General features: G+C 45.0%; 1 protein-coding gene across 1 annotated transcript in view; it reads right to left on the reverse strand.

Moving 5' to 3' along the window:
• The window catches only part of RBKS (ribokinase), a 121,989-nt gene that overhangs the window by 54,928 nt on the left and 47,361 nt on the right, over positions 1 to 19,700 (reverse strand). Inside the window, exons 3-5 of the mRNA XM_075535501.1 lie at positions 6,350 to 6,413; positions 4,855 to 4,917; positions 170 to 334 (exon numbers count right to left, since the gene is read on the reverse strand). Coding sequence (XP_075391616.1) covers positions 170 to 334; positions 4,855 to 4,917; positions 6,350 to 6,413 — 292 coding nt within the window. The remainder of the gene's footprint in view (positions 1 to 169; positions 335 to 4,854; positions 4,918 to 6,349; positions 6,414 to 19,700) is intronic.

A 19,700-nucleotide genomic window follows, 5' to 3' on the forward strand; every position in this document is an offset into this window, starting at 1 on the left:
TCATATTTTCTATTATTATCAAGAGCTGCTGGAAGGCAGTGACTCTCACAGAAGAAAAAAAGATTCTTTTACAAATAAATATATCTATGTTTGCCTAATTTGAAAGGTTGGTTTTATTAAGACAATGATAAAAGCTTTTACAGAGAGCATGACAACTATGGAAAATTACCTCCCTGGCTGCGGGCCATGGCCAAGGCTTCCAAAGAAATCGCTGGAGTGACTTCTAGCTGGCAGACCATGACTCTGGCTCTGCTGATGACGTCGGCTGCCCCCCGCAGGTCTTCAGTATTCAAAAGTAAGTTTGCTCCAGCCACTATGACGATGATATTCTGTCCTATAAAAAAATGATTCAAAGTTACAGTAAAAGCCAAGCACAGGTGTTCTTTAAGGTTCTAAACACTCCTATAAAACCACTACACGGAATGTTTCACAAGCCGTGGTTTCAGTACCGGAGCCGTTCTCACGTTTCCGGGCCAGTCCAGGTTAGTTTGTGGTCCGGATGTAGGTACATCATCACGTAAGTAAGAAGGCATCATCTCACTGAAATTCCTATTATTCGGATCACTTTGAGCAAAGTCTTTAAAAAGATTGCCCTTATCAGTTTTCTTTTCTAAACCTTTTACGATGCTTTGGGCGAAGATTTACAGAGCGAATCGCTTTTCCATTCAACAACTCCCACACATTGCGCTTTATCATCTTCACCGCACTCTCCTCAATGTACTCCCGCTTAGCCCGCTTCCTCCGGGTTTCCCGCTTCCTCCGGGTTTCCCGTTCCCATGTCTTCTTATTTCCTAACCAGTGTGCACTGTGCCCTTGGTGAACTGGTACCCTTTGTATCTCAAGTGGCTGATTGTTCTCAGGTGTGCATTCTTTTACATGGTCAATGTGCCTTGCATAGACCTGTCTCTACTCTGTCCCGTGTCATAGGGTCGCTAGGAGTTGGAATCAACTCAATAGCAGTGACTTTGAGTTTGACTGCTCAAAATGAGGTCACTGTGGGTGGGTTCATTCTAGACCTAAGGAGTGACTAAGGATCACAGCTTCTGGGGTTCCACCGGTCTGTATCAGACAAAGACCAAAATCCTCACAACTGGGCCAATATGTAACATCCTGATAAACAGAGAAAAGGATGAAGTTGTCAATGATGTCATCTTGCTTGGATCCACAATCAGTGCTCATGGAAACAGCTGTCAAGAGATCAAGTGATCTCTTTACATTGTTTTGTGTAAATCTGTTAAGGATGTTATTTTGATAATTCAGGTGCACTTGACCCAAGCCATGGTATTTTCAGTCACCTCATATGCATGTGAAAATTGCCCAGTGAAAATGGAAGACCACAGATAAATTGATGAACTTGAATTCCGGTGCTGATGAAAGAAGAACTAAAGTAGAATGGATGGTCAAAAGAACAAACAGATTTGTTTTGGAAGAAGTACAGCCAGAATGCTCCTTAGAGGCAAGGATGGTGAGACTCCATCTCATATACTATGGACATATGATCAGGAGAGACTAGATCCAGTAGAAGGACATCGTGCTTGGTGAAATAGAAGGGCAATGAAAAAGAGGAAGGCCCCTCGACAAGATGGACTGGCACAGTGGCTGCAACAATGGGCTCAGACAGAAGAACAATGGTGAAGATGGGCAGGGCCAGGCCATGTTTCCTTCTGTTGGAGGAACCAACTGGATAGCACTAACAACCCATGGTAAACTGCCGAAAGGAACTTACCAGTTGCTTTTTACTTTCAACAATATGACTATTAGAAAATTTGTAATTACACATGTGGTTTGCACTCTATTTGTCGTGGGCAGTGCTGGCCTGGAAGGTGAGTCACAGTGGACATTGTGTTACGGCTGCTAGAGCTGATCTTGGGTCAACAGGATTTACATTTATCCATGAATGCAGAACAAATGTTAGCCTATCATTTCATCACAGATGTGCTTGTTGGCCTTGGGGTAGACTTAATAAAGTAGAGATGGGTCAGCATAAGTCCAACCTCACTACCGAGGTAATCCAAAGTCCCCACTCTTGGAATACAGCATCCCTCTCCCCCTTTCCTACTTTCACTACTGGATTCAACTGCTGCTCCTGGGCTGTGAACTTTGGAATCTGTATTTTGGGCCTGCCCTTGCCTGGGAGCCACAAGCCAAATGGCAACAGCGTTCTGGTGGGCACTACCATTTGGCTAACTCAATCATGCCTCATTGAACTTTTCAACATTGGATTTTCATGGTTCCATAGAAAGTTACAGAATTACCAGAGGACCTGACAAGGCCACTCTACAACATATCCAATCAACAGAATTGAAAACTGGTGTTCAAAAATACTTGTATATGAAAATATCTAGCAGTATCCCCAGGAGTTGAAAGACAGAAATTACCCAAATGTTCATCAACAGATGTGGCTTATCCATACAATAGAATATTATATAGTCATCAAAAGAAATGAAATATTGATACATGGACCTCGAGAACATAATATTAATTTAAGATGGTAACTACAAAGGCCACATAGTGTACCACGACCAAGGAATCTCATATTCTCCCACTGCTTGGATCCATTCTCTATAATTCAGTTACTAAACTTATTTGGCCTAAGATCCCCTTTTCAGAAAACAAAAAAATAAATAATATTACATCCCCCTAAGTCACGGGTTGGGGGAAATTATACTGTAGCCGATAATACTGGATAAAGTGTAGGTATCTGCCTTTGCAGCCCCTCTGAGTCAGTCCAGAACCTTCCAGGGGCAGTGTTGTCCACATTGGGAAATACCAGTCTACTTTTATATGAAAGGCCCAGAGCAGGCAAACCAATAGAAGCAGAAAAATGATTAGTGATTAAGATCAGAGGTTAAGGGCGGGGACTGCTGAATGGGTATAGTTTCTTTCTGGGGGACTGAAATAGGCTGGAATTAGATCGTGGTGATGGTTGCACAATATTGTGGATGTACTAAGAGGCACTAACTGTAACGTTTATGGATGTTTTATTACCATTAAAACAGAAACAAACCCTCCACTCCAAACAACAACAGCAAAACGGAACTCTTTACCTTCCATTCCACATTCCCTCCTGCACGTAAAGGTCCTAAGTGTTCCATCTCTGTATTTTCCTGAGTCTTCTGTAGCTACAGTCTTGGGTGATGTCATTACCAGACTGTAGAAACGAAGTAAAGTCTACAAAAGACATGGTCCTCAATCTATAATATTGAATTTTATCTCTGTTTCACAGACTAGGAAGAAAGAGAACTTAGAGATATCCCTAGAGTACAAAAACAAGTTTAAAGCAGGGAATGGCATGAAGTTGGTAGCAGTCATTCCTTAAGCTGTAGCTTATAGTAATGAACACACCCTACTGTTAGAAGGAAAACTATTATCTACTGTCCCTGAGGGGGATACTGTGTGTGTGCGAGACAGAGAGGGGGGTTGGAGGGAGAGAGAGACTGACTGACTTTGGGATCATTACAGTCAAGCTGAAAATATCATCTTTTCTATGAGAAACTATCTGGGGAAAATTGTGGGGTACCAACCCCCACAATTGAACAGATCCAAGGGGTGGTTGTGTAATTGAGGGGCAAAATTAAAGAGCTAGCAGACAAGATAAAGTGCTCACCTGTGGGACCATCATGACTTCAGGAGCCAGATCCACACAGGGAGAGAGAATATATTTCCAACCAAGGCGTATATATATTCAAGGGCGTGCACGCCCCCTAATTATAGGGTCCCTCAGTACATAGGAGGAGTAAGCTAACACCAGTGCCTGGGGCAGGTAAGGGGTGGTGGGCTGTCTTGAGAGCCTAGAGAGCAGTAACACATGTCTGCTCCTGTAGATAAAGCTGCCGGCTACATAGCTATCAGCCACGTGCTTGTAAGCGGTAACTTTAAGGTAGCACTATGATGGAAGGATATTGTGAGGAACCATATTACTTATGAGACTGTGATTGGGACTTCCAATTCACAGAGTGAAGGCCTCCCTCCACCCCAAAAACCCTGCCTACCAGGCTCCTTGAGATATGAGACTAAAGGATCCATCGTATGCACTTTCCTCCCGTTTTCTGCTCCCCACGGAAAGTGGCATTGTAAACAAGACACGGAGTGACCAACCCTAGGTTTACTCACGTACACTGCCTGGCCTCGATGTGTGAGGTCCCATTCCAGGTGGCTGATGACATGTTTGGTTTTTCTGAATATTAATTTTGCTTTTTAAAAATGTATGTAGGTTTTTTTAAAGACGGTCAGTGGAAAGGATTAAAGCTTTCCCTGAGGATAAAAAGGAAGCCAGGTCTTTGGAGGACAGATGTTTAACAGTTGCCCGATGTTGGGACCATCCTCGTTGGATGAACTCATAGACTTCCGAAATTTGATTGCTCTTTAAAGAGCAGAGAAAACTGCATGCGAATGATAAATTTAAAGCGATCACTTGCTGCCATTTGCTTAGTGGATAGTCTATAAATATGATGCATCAAAGTTTCCTTTGCACCTATCTATACACATCTCTTTACCTAGTCTGACTGAAATGACAGATGAGGACTTGACTGCGTCTGGGGACAGGTGTCAATCTCGAAGTCACCTGAAGTATGACAGGGACACTGCACAACAGAAATGCTATTGTGAGGCAGCACTAATGCTTTGTACACATAGCGGCGGGACAATTTTACATTTGAATGGTCAACTTGGGAATTCATTAAAAGGAAGCAGGATTATATTTAGATTGGAAAAACTGGGTTATAGACTTTGAAGGGGTTGCAGTAGGTGGTGGGAGTGGTAAAAGAGCCATCGGATTGGGGTAAAATTCGATGCTTTCAGATCTAGCTCTGGAAACAGACTGCCTGTTTCACTCCCAATATGCGAAACACATACCTTCATTATTGACAATTATAGAAGCAGTTCCTGTGGCAGCATCTTTAGTCTGATATGTAAATTCTAAAAAGAAAGAAAAAGGAAATTACCATCATATGTATATACAGCCTGTCATGGATAATCTAACAGTCTCAATGCAGCACACATCCTTGGGCGAGGTGTGTGTAGGGGGAACCTTTTTTAACCTTTAACCATCTGGAATGATAAAGAAAATAAGTAATTAGTGCTAATTTATGCCCATCATCTATACAATGAGGAAAAAATAGACATCTTTACATGTAGTCACACCTTTCTCTGCATTAATACCAACTCCATCAAACCACCCCCGCTTCCAATTACCCCAAATTATTCATAGCTGTATACATATGCATTTTTCAGGACAATGTATTTGTTTTCTTCCATGAAATAAATGACAGACTTGAGAGGAGGCAAAGGATCAAAATGTAAGATAAGCTTGTCTGCTTTTCTTCATTCCATAAGTTTTGCATTTCCTGAGGATTCAGGACCTGCCATGTACACAGACATGCTGACCAAGCAGCCTCTGGCAGCAGCAACAAGCCCTGACCTGGAGTCTGAAGCCCATGTGCCCAGCCTCGCTCTCCCTCCAACCAGCTGGGTGTTCCATTGACCCTTTTTATTTTTTAAAAAAATTTAAACCAAACAACAATATACAACAAAACAACAACAAACCACTGACAAAGAACAAAACAAAATACAACAAGAAAGAAAAGCTAGTAGTTAGTTCAAGGATCGTTTGTTGGCCTTTAGGAGTGCTTTCCAGTCCACTCTGTTGGGGCACCACGCCCTGGCTCCAAAGTCCACCTTCAGCATTCCTTGGGGACCTTGCCGCTCCATTCCCTTGCTGTTCCGCTGCACTCCCCCAGTGCTTTGTCTCGGTGTGGCGGGATCAGATTGGGTGCAATTCCCACACTGTGTCTCCGGTGCTGTCCCCCGCAGGGCCATGGGTCAGTGAGGGACATCCTGTCTCACAGTGGGGCTGGCCATGTGGTCCCCTCTGTGGACTGGCTACTCTAATTGGGGTCATCGTCCTCACGGCCTGGTGGGCCAGGATGTGCTCCGCTCTCTCCTCCTCCCCCTTCATCTGCTCCATGTGCCACCGGCCCTTCTAGCTTCTTGTTCCCTCTTCTGTGAAATGATGGTATTAAGCCTCCATGATTTCTAAGATTGGCTCCAGCTATGGCACTTGATAATGCTTTCTAGAATCTTCTGTGACTGCAGCACCTGCTTTCTCTTGTGCCTTCCAAAAGCTTGCCACAAGAAGACGGTTTGTAACCTCTTCTTGTTTTATTTCCACTTGGACAAGTGTCCGGTAAAGATTTAACCAGAGAACATTTAAACAAGACTAGACAAAGCTGTGCTGGGCGCAGCCACCAGAGGAAGAGCTAATGATTCGGTTCTAGGTTCCACTTTCCTTCTAACAAGATCACAGAAGAAAGTTATTACAAATCAACTTCTTAAAAAGATGGAAATTTACCTGTGGAAATATCATTCTGTTTTAAGTTGTCTACATAATCATTGCCAAAGGAATCTTTGCCAACCTGTAGAAAGGAGTGATGAACATTAGATTTTGTACATTTTGTAAATGTTACAATGTAGTTTTTAGAATACTTAGCATTTTAAAAGGGCATATCTGCACACTACTTTATAAACATTAGCTAATTAATCTTCTTAATATAAAATGTTACACTTGATCTCTGCCCGGAGAATTATGTGATATACTAAATGTTCCACATATGTCCTACCTAAAATATGAAGCCTTGCATGAATGACATGGATTTCATGAGGGGGCTTCCAAAAGTTCATGGAAAGGAGAAATTAAAACAGAGCAAACTTTCTGAAACCCCCTTTTCTGGCCTCTCTTGTCCTGAGACGTGCTTCTGCGGCCAGGGCCCCTGACGCATTCACCTGCACAAGAAGACATCACCAGGTGGTTCTGCAAATAGTCCTTAGCCTTGCATTTGCTATGATGGGAGGACATTCATGTAAGGACTCACCTGTGTTCCAGAATTGCCTCCTCTTCCCCCTTGACTTTGACACGGGGGAGGAGGACTGAGGAAGAGGGAACTTAGAAGCTTGAGCTAAGCCGGGTGACAGTGGGGATGGGAGGTCTCGGTTGGTTTTGCAACCCAGCATCCATTTCTTCAGTTATTCCTTTGGAACCATGTCTTCTTTTCTCGTTGACTAAGAAGTTAGGGTGGGCAGGAGCCCCCTGGCCAAAGTGCTAGTCTCCTAGCTCCTAGCAGGACATGTGACTCGTCAGTGCATTACGATTCAGTCCTGGGATGTTTGTGAACTGTGGAGGACGACACACCTTCCTCCCAGTGAGGTGGGTCACTCCAAGACAAAACAAGCCCGGGCCACTGAGGTTCACCATAAAGAGACACCTGCATGAAAATGGGAGAGATATCCAAGCAGGAGGGAGAGGCAGAGGCAGACAGACAGACAGACAGATAGACAGATCCACAACTGGCTAGCTGAGACCTAAGACGCATGGAGCCAGATCTATTTTTTAGAGGTGGCTTTTTAGTTACTTGAAACAACACACCCCTTTTGGTTATTATTATTGCTTAAATTACCTAGAATTGGGTGTCTATGTGACCTCCAAAATCCCAACAGTGTCAAAAACTAGTCAGCCTGCTCTGACCATGGGCCCTAATTCAAGCAGTTAAGCTTCTGCCTGTGTCCTGGGACAAGTTTCCACTTTGGGCTCACTGTTGGTGGCAGGATCTGTGTTTATAACCACAACCCCAGTCCTTTGCAATGGAGGCTCTTGTCTGCTTGACGGAGGGCCAGACCTCAAAGCCTGAGGCTCAAACCTCTCACGGCTGTTGGGTCGATTCTAACTCATGGCAACCCTAAAGGGAAAAAAGGAGAACTGCCCTTGTGGGTATCTGAGACTGTAATTGTTATTCTTTTAAAAATTCCTTATCAAGTCTATTTATTAGCTGAGAATCAAAGGTACAAATCATGCAAGAGAAGAAACCATATAAGGTGAATAAAGAAACTACTTGATACGAAAATCTCATCTTCATCCTGGGAAATCCCATCATACAACGGGGTGGACCTACCCCACCCCAAAAATGGAACTTTTTTTTTTCAAAGTTATGTATTAAAAATTTTTTTATTACAAAACAATCTTGTCACCTTCAAAGTACTCTCCATGACACTTAATGCATTTGTCAGTCTCTGATTCCATCCTTGGAAACATTTTTCAAGCTCATCTGTTTTTATGACTAGCAACACCTCCCTCGTTTTTCCCTTCACCTCTTCTACATCCTCAAATCGCTGTCCTTTCATGCCCTTCTTCATTTCCGTAAACAAAAAGAAGTCGCACTGAGCAAGGTCAGGTGCGTGGGGCAAGGAGGCATGCTGTTTTATGCCAAAAACAGGTGCACCGAGATGGCTGCATGAGCAGGTGCATTGTCGTGGTGGCAAAACCAGTCTCCCATCTGCCACAAATCAGGCCTTTTTGGTCACACACTGTTCCGCGATCTTTTCCAAACCTCTAAATAGAAAGCTTGATTAACAGTCTGACTTGGTAGAAAGAACTCCAAATCTATCAATGGAGCTTTTTTCCATTTTGGGGGGTACCCCCTCATATATTTTAAATTTTCAATATTTTATTGGGAGCTCTTACAGATATCATAACAATCCATAGTTCAATCACATCAAGCAAGACTGTAATTCTTAATTGGAGTCGAAAGCTTCATCTTTCTTCCTCAGAGCAGCTGGTGGTTTTGAACTGCTGATCTTGTGGTTAGCAGCCCTGCAAGGTAACCCAGCTGAAACAATTTGGTTGTAGTTTGGTTGTTGCTCTCTTGGCCACCACAGCCCCTGGCAGGCACACTGCACCAATTTATGCTACTTGGTTGGTCCCTTGGAGGCCTTTGGGCTTATGGTAGCGATATATTCTGTTGTCAATTTGAGAATTATGAGTGAAGGAGTGGAGTTTGGCCTGTCAATCAAGTAACAGCTTGACCTCATTTGGAGGCGCTAAGGAGACAAATAGCTCACTGGAGGTAGGACACAAGCTCACTCCCGGCGAGACATACTCGTTGACAAGACACAGGGAGCTCTGTGGAGACCCCTGCCAGCATTGAGATGCTCTCACCACTACTGGATCCACAAGACCTTCGAATCCAGTGGCCTGTGATCTTTCTGCAGTCAGCATCATTGCATGTGTTTTCTGAGTCTGAAGAGGACTTTGTGGACTTGATCTGGACTGAGATGTTTTCTCAATATTCAACCCCATGGAGTTCGGTTCCGTGTATAATACACGGGGCTGCCATGATTGAACTCCCGTGACAGAAATGTCTGTGTGTGTGTGTGTTGGTTCTAATCTATAGTTGGCTGGTCTTCTGAACTCTAAGAAGTGGGTGGGTGAAATGAATGCTTTGCCCTTCTTTGGTATTTCTTATTAAAAAGGAAAACCTGGTAACTAAAAAAAAAATGAAAGCAACACAAACTGCTGAGGATTAAGAGAAGTCCACTGTAGCTCTGGAACTGAGATGCGATGGCCCCTAAGAGGGACACAACCCCACCCCCCACCTGCCAGGCCTGCAGCACCAACGGATGCCTAGTCCCTGCAGCCCAAACAGCATCTCTGCCTTGGTGATACATTACAAAGCAAAAAAGCCTAACAAGCTCAGAGGAGGATGTTGCTATTTTTAATGCTTGTCATGGAAGTCAGAACCCCTCACCTTAGCTGTGTGGTTTTGGGCAAGCCTCTCTCTCTCGCTCTCTCTCTCTCTCTTTTCCTTATATGGGGATAATAGCTATACTTTGCCATTTTGTTATGGGAACAAAATAATATGCATGAAAGCACATTTAAAACTGCACAACATCACGTGAGTGTAAGGTGCTATCATCACTATCGCCAAGACATGAGTGAATGACCAGACTGTTCCGTTGCTATGGTGACTGTGTATTGGGGTGGGGGTGGGGTACCGCAGCTGGGCAGGGGTACTGCAGCTGGGATCCAATCTTACTAACTGCTTTCCTGCACATCTGGATCTCCGTGACACTTCCAATTCGTGTTGCTCCCTATTTTCAAGCAGATGACTTGATGGTGGATGCAAATGTGTGGGTGCATCAGGTTATTTTTAAAATGTGATTACACTACTATTCGAACCAGAAAAAAAATAGCACCTCCATGAATGGCTTGGTATTACTGGTGCGGTTCACGTGCCATGCATTTTTATGTTGGTGAATGGCATCGCCAACTCTGAGTGCATATTACTGCCACGAGGATGTCTTTCAGGTTTAAGTAGATCTAAACCACGTAATGGAGACCCAAGTCCCATTTAAAACTCTGAAACTGCTTTTTATTCCAAGTGACAGTTGCACAGATGAACCATGTCGGACGACCCTAACATGATGTTCCTCCCTGCTTTCCCAACCTCTTACACTGATGTATCGCTACTCCCGGGCTTAATTAAAACAGGAGAGATGTGATCATCTCCCAATCCCTTTAAAAAAATTCTGATTTAAATCTAAGTCTCTCTTCCAGTTATTGGAAATTGATAACCAGAAGTCAAAGGAGGTCGAATCCAAGCTAAGGTTTTATTCACTGCTTGCCACTGGAAGCTCTTGAAAACTATGGTGAACTTGTGCCCACAGGCTTAGTGGCTTCTTCTCTTGTGTAGCCAGAGCAAGTGAGATGCAAACTGCTGGCTGTTTTCTCAGCGGCTCATCCCCCAAACAAGGCACATTCCAGAGGAACCTTTTTGAGGTGTCTTTTGAAGGATTCTCTCTCACCAGTCGCATCTCGGCTATCAAAGGATAAGAAAACTGTCAATGTAAGTATCTCGGCCAAGAGGCAAAATCGTGCATATGGGAATCAGGAAACGTGGAATCTAATTTCAGTCCTGCCATTATCAAGCTAATTAAAATTCTTTACATTTTGTCTCAAATGGTTCCATCTGAGCCAAGCTGCTGGGTGGGGCTGGTGAGAGTTTTCTGAGAGGAAAGCAAAAACGGGCAGGAGAGAGAGGGCCAGTTCTCCATCTCGGCTGCATGCTAGAATCTGGAGGCCTGGGCCACACCCCGGACCAATGAAAGCAGATTCTCTGCAGCTGGGAGTGCGACACATTCAAGGGCACCGGCAAGAGGATGAAATATGGGGAATGAGTGTGTGTGTGAGTATGTGTGTATGCACGTGTGTGTGTATGCATGTGTGTGTGAGTATGTGTGTATGCACGTGTGTGTGGTGTGTGTATGCCCGTGTGTGTATGTGTGTGCACGTGTGTGTGGTGTGTGTATGCATGTGTGTATGTGTGTATGCACGTGTGTGTATGTGCGTATGCACATGTTTATGTGTGCATGCACGTGTGTGTGGTATGTGTGTATGCACGTGTGTGTGTATGCACGTGTGTGTGAGTATGTGTGTATGCACGTGTGTGTGAGTATGTGTGTATGCACGTGTGTGTGGTGTGTGTGTATGCACGTGTGTGTGCACGTGTGTGAGTATGTGTGCATGCACGTGTCTGGTGTGTGCATGCACGTGTATGTGTGTATGCACGTGTGTGCATGCACGTGTGTGTGAGTATGTGTGCATGCACGTGTGTGTATGTGTGTATGCACGTGTGCGTGGTGTGTGTATGCACGTGTATGTATGTGTGCATGCACGTGTGTGTGAGTATGTGTGTGCACGTGTGTGGTGTGTGTATGCACGTGTGTGGTGTGTGTGTGTATGCACGTGTGTGTGAGTATGTGTGCATGCACATGTGTGTGAGTATGTGTGCATGCACGTGTGTGTATGCACGTGTTTATGTGTGCATGCACGTGTGTGTGGTATGTGTGTATGCACGTGTGTGTGTGGTGTGTGTGTATGCACGTGTGTGAGTATGTGTGTGTGCACGTGTGTGTGAGTATGTGTGTGTGCACGTGTGTGGTGTGTGTATGCACGTGTGTGTGAGTATGTGTGCATGCACGTGTGTGTGCACGTGTGTGGTGTGTGTATGCACGTGTGTGTATGTGTGTATGCACGTGTGTGCATGCACGTGTGTGTGAGTATGTGTGCATGCACGTATGTGTATGTGTGTATGCACGTGTGCGTGGTGTGTGTATGCACGTGTGTGTATGTGTGCATGCACGTGTGTGTATGTGTGTGTGCACGTGTGGTGTGTGTATGCACGTGTGCGTGGTGTGTGTATGCACGTGTGTGTATGTGTGCATGCACGTGTGTGTATGTGTGTGTGCACGTGTGGTGTGTGTATGCACGTGTGTGTATGTGTGCATGCACGTGTGTGTATGCACATGTGTGTATGTGTGCATGCACGTATGTGTATGTGTGTATGCACGTGTGCGTGGTGTGTGTATGCACGTGTGTGTGTGTGCATGCACGTATGTGTGAGTATGTGTGTGCATGTGTGTGTGAGTATGTGTGTGTATGCACGTGTGTGTATGCACATGTGTGTGAGTATGTGTGCATGCACGTGTGTGTGAGTATGTGTGCATGCACGTGTGTGCATGCACGTGTGTGTATGTGTGTGTGCACGTGTGTATGCACGTGTGTGTATGTGTGCATGCACGTGTGTGTGGTGTGTGTGCATGCACGTGTGTGTGGTGTGTGTGCATACAGAAGAAAAGGAGGAGGAGGAGAGATTATAGGCCTGGCGCGGCGCGGCGGGCAGCATCTGTTGGGGGAGAGAGCCTGGGGGTGTTCATGTTGCCGTAGAGCCCGTGATGACTTGGGGTGACCTCACGTGTTAGAGTAGAAATGGCAGTGTGGGTGGGGGACCCCATAAGCAAGGCAAGCACAGGCTGACTTGTGCTTATGTACCAATCGATGGTGAACTCACAATTGTCCACGTCAAACATCCTGTTGTTAGGTATGGCTGCCATCTCTCTCCCCCAGCCCCACAGCACCTTCCTACCAAAGAATCTAACCCCCCTGTTCAAATGGACAACCCCTGATAGAGTCCCCAGTAAGCAGGTTAGCCTGTGCTTACTAATCGGTAGTGAATAATTCCACATGAAGTAATCCCATGTGAAACTGTTCACTATTACCATAGTGAATGGGGGGGGGGTAAGTGAGGAGTGGAGACCCAAAGCCCATTTGTAGGCCACTGGACATCCCCTTACAGAAGGGTCTCGGGGAGGAGATGAGCCAGTCAGGGTGCGACGTAGCAACGATGAAACATACAACTTTCCTCTAGTTCTTTAATGCTTCCCCCCACCCCGGCCCCCCGACTACCATGATCCCAATTCCACCTTGAAAATCTGGCTAGACCAGAGGATGTACAATGGTACAGATAGGAACTGGAAACACAGGGAATCCAGGGCAGATGATCCCTTCAGGATCAGTGGTGACAGTGGCGATACTGGGAGGGTAAAAGGAGGGTGGGTTGGAAAGGGGGAACCGATTACAAGGATCTGCATGTGACCTCCTCCCTGGGAGATGGACAACAGAAAAGTGGGTGAAGGGAGACATCGGACAGGGCAAGATATTACAAAATAATTTATAAATTATCAAGGGTTCATGAGGGAGTGGGGAGTGGGGAGGGAGGGGAAAAATGAGGACCTGATGCCAGGAGCTTAGGTGGAGAGCAAATGTTTTGAGAATGATGAGGGCAATGAATGTACAAATGTGCTTTATACAATTGATGTATGGACTGTGCTAAGAGTTGTATGAGCCCCTAATTAAAAAACAAATAAAACTGTTCACTACAACTAGAAGGCACATGTAAGCCCTTCCTTATTTTGATCTGTGGCTATCTTTAGTGTGTGTGTGTGTGTTTGTAGGGGGAGGGGGACTAAGTGGGGATGCTGTCATCTTCACAGATGCAGATTGTCAGATTGTCAGGCCTTTTCTTTGGTGGTACAGCTGGGTGGGGTCACACCTGTGGTATGGCAGTGAAGCACAAACCATCTGCCACACAGGGACCGTGGCATTGAGTATAAACCAGCACCCAAAGCCAAGCCCACTGCCATGGTATTGATCTTGATTCTATATAGGGTTCCCAAAGGCTGACCCGCAGCAGCATGGGTAATGCAGAGGCACCGAGGTTCTTCTGCATGGTGCTTTCTGACTCCACGCTCATCTGAAGAGCGCAGTCTTGCTTCCGTTGCTCGAAAAGTCATCTGTGGGAAAATATCACTAGATGCCTCTGTTTTGCACAGGGCTGAGTGGAAAAGCCTGATTAACTTGGTATTAATTACCATTGCACTTCATGAAAAGACAAAGTGCATGTTCACGTCTATCTCCTTCCTTCATTTGAGAGATGTCCTTTCTCTCTCACCTAATCAAATCCGAGCTGTTTTGCAAGCTTCAATTTAAGACCTACTGGCTACCATGTTTTAAAAATAACTTCTAAGCAACGGATTTCCAAAGTCAGAATGCATGAAAATACAATTAACGTGAAGACTAAGCTGAATATCATCTCATCTTTGAGGATTCAAGGCACTTTGCGCCATTTCAGAACCTGAGGGTCAAGCTGAGCAGCAAACTCAGCTGTGTTTGCCACCGTAGAACAAAACCCGCCTCTCTGAATACATCTCTCATGTTAACATTTTAACTTATCAGAGGTGGTTTTTATCACAAAAGACAAATGAATACATTAAATTCTAGTAATTTATGCTTTCCCAGTTTAAATTCTTGATCAATGAATGTTTGCCTGGTTGTAGTCTTGAAGGGGGTGTAGAAAGGGAGAACCGATCTTGGAGATCTATGTGTAACCTCCTCTCTGGGAGATGGGCAATGGGGAGGTGGGTGAGGGGAGACGCCGGGGAGTGTAAGATAAGATATAATAATTATTTATAAACTATCAAGGGACCAGGGGTGGGATTGGGAAGGGAGACGGATGGGGGAAAAAAAAGAAAAAAATACAGAGTTAATGGCACAATCACCCTTAACAGACGAATTATCTGGGAATGGTGGTGGGTGAGCAATAATTCGATGATTCCTTCTCATTTCTCTCTGTGCAAGGCTGGTCCTGGTAGGTGCCTCCCACTTGGTTTTTGACTTACAGGGGCCACATGTGGCGAAGCAGCACTGACTCCTGGAGGCTTTCTGGGCTGTCATCTTTCCAAGACCAAGCTGCCGGGCGTCCTTCGGGTTCCAACTAGTTCTTTAGGACAGTGGTTCTCAACCTGTGGGTCACGACCCCTTGGGGGGGTGTGTCGTCAAACAACCCCTTCACAGGGGTTGCCTGATTCATAACAGTAGCAAAATAACAGTGACAAAGCAGCAATGAAAATAAATTTACAATTGGGGGGGGTCACCACCTTATGAGGCGCTGTGTGAAAGGGTTGCGGCGTGAGGAAGGTGGAGAACCACTGCCCTAGTAGCTGGACCAGGCACTAACTCTGGACAAATATTAGCCTAATTTAGTGCTAAGAGTCTTGGTGGCACAGCGGGTTAGGTTCCAGCCAGCTGCTCCCTGGGGGACAGGGGAGGCTGTCTCTTCCCACAGACATGTGCTGTCTCAGAACCCCTCAGGAGCAGCTCTCTTCCGTCTCACCGGGTCACCATGAGTCAGAATGAACTTGAGGGCCAGGGGAAAACTTAGCATTCTATTAGATAGTTTATGGCTATATGCTTTCTCTGTCAAAATTGCTTTAATATTTCTAACTGCTTCCTCTCAAGTTCTGTACTTAACTGGACCAGGGACAGCGGTACCCTGGCACTGTTGTCAAGACTGGACCTTGAATAGCTGCCTCTGTCAATGAGCTTCATGCCTGACCATTCTTTTTTCTTAATCATTTTATTGGGGGCTCGTATGACTCTTATCATAATCCATCTACCCATCCATTGTGTCAAGCACATTTGTACATTTGTTGCCATCATTCTCAAAACATTTGCTTTCCACTTGAACCCCTGGTAGTAGCTCATTTTTTCCCTCCCTCCACACTTCCCCCTCCCTCATGAACTCTTGATAATTTATAAATTAGTTTGTCATATCGTACACTGTCCAATGTCTCCCTTCACCTACTTTTCTGTTGTCTGTCCCCCAGGGAGGAGGTTATATGTAAATCCTTGTAATTGGTCCCCCCTTTGTACCCCACCTTCCCTCCACCCTCCCAGTATCACCACTGGCCCTGAGGGGTTCATCTGTCCTGGATTCCCTGTGTTTCCAGTTGCTATCTGTACCAGTGCACATCCTCTGGTCTAGCCAGATTTGCAAGGTAGAATTGGAATCATGATAGGGAGGGAGAGAGCGGGGAGGAAGCACTTCGGAAAGTTGTATGTTTCATTATTGCTACAATGCACCCTGACTGGTTCATCTCTTCCCTACGACCCTTCTGTAAGGGATGTCCAATTGCCTACAGATGGGCTTTGGGTCCCCAATCTGCACTCCTCCTCATTCACAATGATATGAGTTTTTGTTCTTTGATGCCTGATACTTGATCTCTTCAACTCCTCGTGACCACACCATGTGTGGCTATTCTGAAGGCCTTCACTACCGACCCTTCTGTCAGTGTGTCATACTGTGGTGGCTTGAGAGCTGCTGCAGTGCTGGGAGTTATGATATCAGTATTTCCAACACCATCAGGGTCCCCCAGGGTGGACAGGTGAGATAGTTAGGGCTTATGGTGCCAACCTGGCTGATAAACACATGTGGGGTTAATTCAAGGGCGGAGGGATAAATGGCTCAGTGAGCCTTGCCTTTCGAGTTCTCGGGTCTCATGGTTTATGATGGTCAGACCAGGGTGCAGCTTGCCTTAGCCAGTTCCCTGCTTCAGCTGGCAAGGCTCACTTCCTGCAAGACATCCCCGAGAAGAAGCCGCATGGACCTACCCCAATGCAGCCTTGGGTGCTGGAGCAGCCATGTGGAGACCCCTGCCAGCGCTGAGATGCTTACACACTGATTCATTAAGCTTTCCTCCTGCAGTTGACATCATTGCATGTGTTTTGTGAGATGGAGGAGGACTTTGTGGATTGGTGTTGGACATATGGGTTAATGTTGGACTTGCGGGTTTGGGCAGCACGGGGTTGGGATGTTTCCTTGATGCACACACTTAACCTTTATACAAAACTCTCTCGTGTACGTGAGTTTCTGTGGATCTGTTTCTCTGAAGGACCCAGACTGACACAACATGTTTCTATGGATATGTACACTTTAAGAGCAGAAAGGAAGGCCTTGTGATCCTCCCACAGGCAGGACTTCCTTCTGTGCACATACGCTCACCATGAGTTGGAGTCTATCTGTTGACTTACCTACCTGCATTAGAAGGAACACGCCGCCACTGAGTTCTACAGGGTCACTACGAGTGGGAATAGATTCCATGGAAGTGGGCAGAAAATAAAAACCAATCTCTGAATCTTTGGTTTGGAAGAGACCCCAGAGAACAGCAATCTAGACCACAATGACTACATGAATAGCTTCTATAAAACTTGTGAAAGATGTGTTCTTTCTCTACTCTCTTTAGCTGATCCAGCTTTAGGAAATTACCCCATTTACCCAGAGTGGCAATTAAAAAAAAATCATGCTTCCAATACCAATTCTTCACCTAGGATTTCCCAACCAGGAAATGACATCATCTTCCTTCTGGTTTCCCAGTCCCTGTAAGCCAATGCTTGCTGATTATTCTCTAAACCCTTCCTGCCCTGATGAGACACTGGGTGACCCAGGCTTGCAATTCTTTTTTTTTTTTTTAATTTAATTTTTTTTAACAATTTATTGGGGCTGATACAATTCTTTTCATAGTTCATACATATACATACATCAATTGTATAAAGCACATCTGTACAGTCTTTGCCCTAATCATTTTTTTCTCTTTTCTTCTTTTACATTTTATTAGGGACTCAAACAACTCTTACCACAATCCATACATATACATACATCAATTGTATAAAGCACATCCATACATTCCCTGCCCCAATCATTCTCAAAGCATTTGCTCTCCACTTAAGCCCCTTGCATCAGGTCCTCTTCCTCCCCCCTCCCTCCCCATTCCCCCCTCCCTCATATGCCCTTGGTAATTTATACATCGTTATTTGGTCATATCTTCTCTATCCGGAGTCTCCCTTCCCCCCTTCTCTGCTGTCCCTCTCCCAGGGAAGAGGTCACATGTGGATCCTTGTAATCAGTTCCCCCTTTCCAACCCACTCACCCTCCCCTCTCCCAGCATCGTCCCTCACACCCTTGGTCCTGAAGGTATCATCCTCCCTGGATTCCCTGTACCTCCAACCCTCATATGTACCAGTGTACAGCCTCTGTCCTATCCAGCCCTGCAAGGTAGAATTCGGATCATGGTAGTTGGGGGGAGGAAGCATCCAGGATCTGGGGGAAAGCTGTGTTCTTCATCGATACTACCTCACCCCCTAATTAACCCATCTCCTCTCCTAAACCCCTCTATGAGGGGATCTCCATTGGCTGACACTTGGGCCTTGGGTCTCCACTCTGCACTTCCCCCTTCATTTAATATGATATATATATACATATATACACAAACATATATACATATACACATATATACACATACATACACACACTTATATCTATTTTTTTTTGCATGATGCCTTATACCTGGTCCCTTGGGCACCTCGTGATCCAGGCTTGCAATTCTTAATGCCTTCAATGGGTATTCAAAATATGTGCTGATTAATTATACTGATAATTTAAATCTATCGAGAGCAAAACGAGGGCTCCTTCCATTGAATCTTGTGCTGCTCATGGTAGCCAGATGAGAATCACATCATATTAATCAGGAATTAGGAATAAAGCTACACTTCATTAGCAGATGAAGTAATAATTGTATAGTTTATATCAACTGATATCAAGAATGATATATAGTTTATATCAATTAAAGGCTTCTGTGGAGAGAAAAATGCTGTATGCAATGGGAAATGACATTTCAGAGAAATCTGGGCAAAATGTACACACTTCACGAGAACTTTCCCCTAAGTTGTTTTTTCTCAACCTATACTGTGCAGCTCTAGTCTAGCATGTATTTATGTGTGTATATGAGGGGCTCCCCACCCCAAACTGGAAAACTCTGCTGGGCGCAGCTTCCCTAATATACATCTTGCCTGCTAAGTGAGCATCAAGCAACTCGCTCTGAGTTAGTGCACCCAGTGGTGTCACCTGGGAAGGTTCTTTCTGGTCACAGTGAATTTTTTTTTGTAAAATCAGTTTCGCTCTAACATTTGTGTGTGTGTGTGTGTGTGTGTGTGTGTGTGTGTGAGATGGCCAATTTAAGAGAAGGGCAGGTGGCTGTGAAATTTTGTTTCCTGCTCTGGAGAAATGCAGTAGAGACTGTTGTGATACTGAACACAGCTTATAGGGGTAGCAAAAACTCAAGTGTACGAGTAGTTTTCTCATTTCAAGAAAGGTGAAATGTTGATTGATGATAAACCTCGTAATGGATGTCTGTCAACTTCCCAAATGGATGAAAATGTTGACTCGTAGTGCATTTGGTCCACCAGTTCCACCAGGTCAGACTGTTAATCAAGCTTTCTATTTAGAGCAGTGGTTCTCCACCTTCCTAATGCCACAGCCCTTTAATACAGTTCCTCATGTGTGCTGACCCCAACCATAACATTATTTTCACTGCTGCTTCACCACTGTCATTTTGCTACTGTTATGAATCAGGGGACCCCTGTGAAAGGGTTGCGACCCACGGTTGACAACCACTGAATTAGCGGTTTTCTAAAAGATATTAACAAAAAAGGTCTGACTTGTGGCAGACAGATAACTTGCTTTGCCACCATGACAAGGCACCTGCTCACCCAGCCAGCTCAGTGCACCAGTTTTTGGCAAACAACAGCATGCCTCTCTTGCCCCACGCAATTTACTTACCTCACCTTACTCTGTGCAACTTCTTTTTGTTTCTACAAGTGAAGAGGGGAAATGATTTGAAGTAGAAGAGGTGAAGAAAAA

The sequence above is a fragment of the Tenrec ecaudatus genome, chromosome 17, assembly GCF_050624435.1.
Source record: "Tenrec ecaudatus isolate mTenEca1 chromosome 17, mTenEca1.hap1, whole genome shotgun sequence".
In the NCBI taxonomy this organism is placed as follows: domain Eukaryota; kingdom Metazoa; phylum Chordata; class Mammalia; order Afrosoricida; family Tenrecidae; genus Tenrec; species Tenrec ecaudatus.